Source organism: Chenopodium quinoa, unplaced genomic scaffold (assembly GCF_001683475.1).
Source record: "Chenopodium quinoa cultivar QQ74 unplaced genomic scaffold, ASM168347v1, whole genome shotgun sequence".
NCBI lineage: Eukaryota > Viridiplantae > Streptophyta > Magnoliopsida > Caryophyllales > Amaranthaceae > Chenopodium > Chenopodium quinoa.
Genome location: NW_018745419.1, coordinates 172,619 through 177,500, shown reverse-complemented (window position 1 = coordinate 177,500; position 4,882 = coordinate 172,619). Strand labels below are relative to the sequence as shown.

The 4,882-nt window shown below is 40.5% G+C and overlaps 1 protein-coding gene across 4 annotated transcripts in view; it reads left to right on the top strand.

Annotated features, from left to right (window-relative positions):
• The window catches only part of LOC110713524 (phosphoglycerate kinase-like), a 7,173-nt gene extending 6,110 nt beyond the window's left edge, over positions 1-1,063 (top strand). For all 4 annotated transcript variants that reach the window (XM_021891971.1, XM_021891970.1, XM_021891969.1 and 1 more), the window contains exon 6: positions 1-1,063. This exon is cut by the window's left edge and continues 13 nt beyond it. In XM_021891971.1, the coding sequence (XP_021747663.1) occupies positions 1-293 (293 nt within the window). In that variant the 3' untranslated portion in view covers positions 294-1,063.
• The last annotated feature ends 3,819 nt before the right edge of the window (positions 1,064-4,882 follow it).

Genomic DNA, 4,882 nt, shown 5'->3' with positions numbered 1-4,882 from the left:
ATATTAAGGACAAAGTAAAAGCCTTGCGTGTTTTAGCATCTAAATGTGATGGTTTAGTTTTTGTGGGGATGATGGCGCTACAAATTATGCATGTCATGGGAAAGCCTGTTCCCTTATATTTGGTTGAACATGAAGGAGTCAAAGAGGCTCTAGAAATAGTGAGGTATGCTGAAAGTAGAAGCATACATATTCTATTACCAAGTGATTTCTTATGCAAGCATAATCACTTGCAGATGCAAGAAAAATCATTTCTTGCTCATAATATCGTGGATGGTAAGTTTCTCCTATTTTGAGTTTTCTCTTGCATTTTGTGTGGGAAAATTGGATAAAATTATTTTATCCTTGAAACACTTATATTTCAAATGTGATGGAAAGTGGGATTTCAATCACATGTGTCGAGCCAAAGAATTTAGTGTGTTGTTGGTAGATGAGGAGGGGAGTGAGGAGGAAGAGCATGACCATGAGTTCGCGTCCTTAGAAGCTTCCCCAACCAAGGAGACGGAGGAAATTCCAGCAGCGGTCTCAATGATTTCATTAGCCGGGATAACTAATCCTAAGACCATGAAATTGACCGGAAAAATCAAGGGTGAAAAGGTGGTAATGATGATCAATCCGGGGGCAACTCACAACTTTATATCCTTGCACATGGTTGAGCAATTGGGCATACTGGTAGTAGGAAGTGGGTCCTTTGGAGTATCTCTTGGCAATGGTGAAACCGTGAAGGGTCGAGGTTCGTGTGTAGGAGTGCAACTTGAGTTGGAAGAAGGAGTAGTAATAGTTGAGGACTTCTGTAACACCCCAATAATTCTCTCTGTAAATACCCTGAACAAAATCCAAGAAAATTACTGGCGTGCTACCGCCACGTGTTCAAACGTTAAGGCTTTTTCAGAAAATAGTAGCGGAAAACTAAATCAAGTATATATAAGTTTCAAAACCAACAACCAAATTAAATCTTACATCTTGGAACCCTTAAGGCCCTTTTTCAAAATCCCACAAAAGTAATAAATAAATAAAACCATAGTTTAAATAAATTCAAACTTATGAAAAGAAATAAACTGCGAATAATAACCAACTCTCTACTCAAAATCCCACAACCCTGATGCGAATGCTGCGTATGTAAGAACCTGTGGTTAATTTGCTCCCCAATATTACAAGTGTAAAAATTGGATCGTCACAGGGTCATTGAAAGGCGAAGGCCGTGACCAAAGAAAAACACACACAAAAGCACGCAATCAGCAAAGCTGAGTACATACAAGCCGCGAAACAAATAAGAAATCCATAACATGCTACTAATAATCAATCATCATGCATCATTAAATTATAAACTCAACACACGACTCAACTATTTATATTACTAAGACTCCATTAATTAATAATAGGTAAATCATTATTTTTATTCATTGGATTACGCAATAGACAAGGTTGTCCAACCCATGCTCCATTTGGAACATCAATAAAAGAAAAAACCCCATGCCTCCTTTCGGAAACATCAATAAACATCCAACGACCACGGGCGCGACTCTGTGACCGTAGTTAGTATGAGATCTCACCTAACTCCTAGTTTTAGAAAAATAATATTTGAAATAGGAGACTCGTAGATCAAACGACCTCAATAAAAGTACACGGGTAATACCCCATGTACCCCAACCCCTGATTGTCATTACTCCAGATGTGCACCATTCCAGAGTTTTATTGCTCATCCATCTTGCACTTTACGTGATTTACAGGTTTAGACTTGGTGACGACTCATATACATTACAATACAAACATTCCAAACACAATTCAATCAAACATGGCAAATTCTCAATTTAAATTAGTGACAAACAACATTTATTAATTATTTCTTTACTACCTCGGTGTATAAACACCTTGAGTGCATAAGGCACCCCAAAATCTTAACCTCGTCTTATAAGAATTGAATTCTTCCTTTACTCATCCTGTTTGCATAATCATGAATGAGTAATAAATTAGTCTTTACACCAATCACAAACCTTTGCCTCTAAGCGCACCTTGCATAATTAGAGCACAAATAATACTTGCAATATAAAATAGTGCACATCATATGAAATTCACAATGTATAACCAAACAATTTAACTCAGTCATCCCTATACATGATACTAAGTTCTCGATCCGTCCTTAAACATGCACCTACAAGCAAGGTTTCGTAACTTGTACGTACCTCGAGCAAACGAATTGGTATGCCACTTTACTAACTAGAAATCACCTTCAATAAACTCCTCTCCTTTTTGTGTGGGAAATTTTTGGGGATTCATAGGGTATTTATAGGAGACAATTGTAGGGTAAATAGGAATATTGGGCCTCATAAACATAATGGGTCAATTAAGTAAACAAATGGGTTAGGCTTGTTTGTTGGACATAAATTGTAAAATAAAGGTGCATAAAATAATTTGTTCAAATAATTTTCGACCTACATTAATAATTTGAAACTTTTGAAATTAAATTCCGGAAAATAACAAATAAATAAAATAAAATTTCATTTATAAAATATTTAAAAATACGGGGTTTACAACTTCCTTCCTCTTCAACTTGGGAATTCCGATTTGATTCTTGGGGTTCAATGGCTTGAGAAACTAGGGGAGGTGCTCACGAATTGGAAGACTCAAGAGATGAGTTTCACGGTGGATGGAAAGAGGGAACACATCAAGGGTGATCCGTCACTTGCTCGAACCGGAATACCTTAAAGGCAATGATGAGAAGCTTGCGTAAGGAAAAAGGGGGCATACTAGTAGAATTTAGCCGAATGGAAGGAATGGAGGAAGAGAAAGGAGAAGCCATTCCGGAATTCTTGAAGGGTGAAATTGAAGAGTTTGCGGGTGTGTTTGAGAGTCCTAAGGGACTACCTCCAAGTAGGGGTCGAGAGCATGCCATTGTACTTAAAGTAGGAAGTAATCCGGTTAGTGTGAGACCGTATCGATATCCACAATTCCAAAAAAATGAAATAGAAAAGCTTATTGGAGAAATGTTGACCACGGGAATCATCAAGCCATCCACTAGCCCCTTTTCAAGTTCGGTTCTTTTGGTCAAGAAAAAAGATGGCTCTTGGAGGTTTTGCGTGGATTATAGGGCACTTAACAAAGAAACGGTGCCGGATAAATATCCCATTCCGGTTATCGATGAACTTCTTGATGAGTTACATGGGGCACAAGTGTTCTCTAAACTTGATCTCAAAGCCGACTACCACCAAATTTTGGTGAAACCCGAAGACACTCACAAGACGACGTTTCGAACTCACGAGGGTCACTATGAATTTTTGGTGATTCCTTTCGGTCTAACAAATGCACCGGCGACCTTCCAATCGCTTATGAATGAGGTATTCCGTCCATACTTGAGAAAATTTGTCCTCGTGTTTTTTTATGATATTCTTGTTTATAGCTCTAGTAAGAATGATCATGTTAAGCATTTGCATTTAGTGTTGGCTACGTTGAAAGATCATGCCTTATTTGCAAACAAGAAAAAATGTGAGTTTGGCAAGGAGGAAGTGGCCTATTTAGGCCATATCATCTCTAAGAATGGAGTGGCTGTGGATCAAGAGAAAGTAAGATCCATGATCATTTGGCTCATTCCAAAAACTTTGAGAGAGCTTAGGGGTTTTTTGGGCCTGACAGGATACTATAGAAAATTTATAGCCCAATATGCCCACATAGCCCACCCCCTAAGAAAGACAACTTTAAGTGGTCTTTGGAAGCTACGAAGGCATTTGAGGAGCTTAAGTTGGCAATGGGAGAAGCTCCTGTATTGGCCATGCCCGACTTTCACAAGGATTTTGTGGTCGAAACAAACGCTTCGATATATGGTCTCGGAGCAGTGCTAATGCAAGACAACCGGCCAATTACATTTTTCAGTAAGGTTTTGGGTCCGGGAGGCCGAGCAAAGTCTGTGTACGAGAAAGAATTAATGGCGGTCTGTCTAGCGGTGCAAAAGTGGCGCTACTACTTGTTGGGGCGTCGATTTGTGGTATGGAGTGACCAACAGAGTTTGAGGCATATCACACAGCAGCACAAGGTAGCAATAGGATATCAAAAGTGGATCCGAAAATTGATCGGCTTTGATTTTAAGTTGTAATACAAACCCGGAACGGCTAACCGGGTAGCGGATGCACTGTCAATGAGAGGGGAGGATGAGTCAGAGGCCATAGTTACCACCCAAGGAGCTGATTGGGAATTCCTAAAAAAGAGATCGAAGGGGATGCCGATCTGCAATCAATTAGGGAAGCCGTTGAAGAGGGAAGAGGGGCCACAGGGTTCACTATGGATAGGGAACGTCTGATGTATACGGGGCGGGTGGTCATACCTCGAAATTCGAGCATCAAGCCCACCTTGTTGGCGGCTTACCATGATTCAGTGATTGGGGGGGATGGTGGAGAGACGAAGACATATTTGCGGGTAGCAGGGGAGTGGTTTTGGCAAGGAATGAGGAGAGATGTGGCCGATTACATTCAAGCTTGTGATATTTGTTAGCGAAACAAACACTCACAGCGTAGTCCGGCGGGGTTGCTTCAACTGTTGCCAATCCCGGAAAAGGTATGGGATGATATCACAATGGACTTTATTGAGGGTCTTCCACGGTCCAAAGGAATTAACACTATATTGAATGTGGTTGATCGGTTGTTGAAATATGCGCATTTTGTAGGGTTGCGCCACCCGTTCTCGGCTGTGACAATGGCGGAAGCATTTGTTAAGGAGGTGGTGTGTTTACACGGTTTTCCCGAAAGCATTGTTTCGGATAGAAATAGTATTTTTGAGTAGTTTTTGGAAGGAGTTATTTTGGCTACAGGGGACTGATTTGCGGAGGAGCACATCGTATCATCCACAAAGCGACGGCCAAACGGAGGTGGTTAACAAGGGGCTGGAATCATACCTT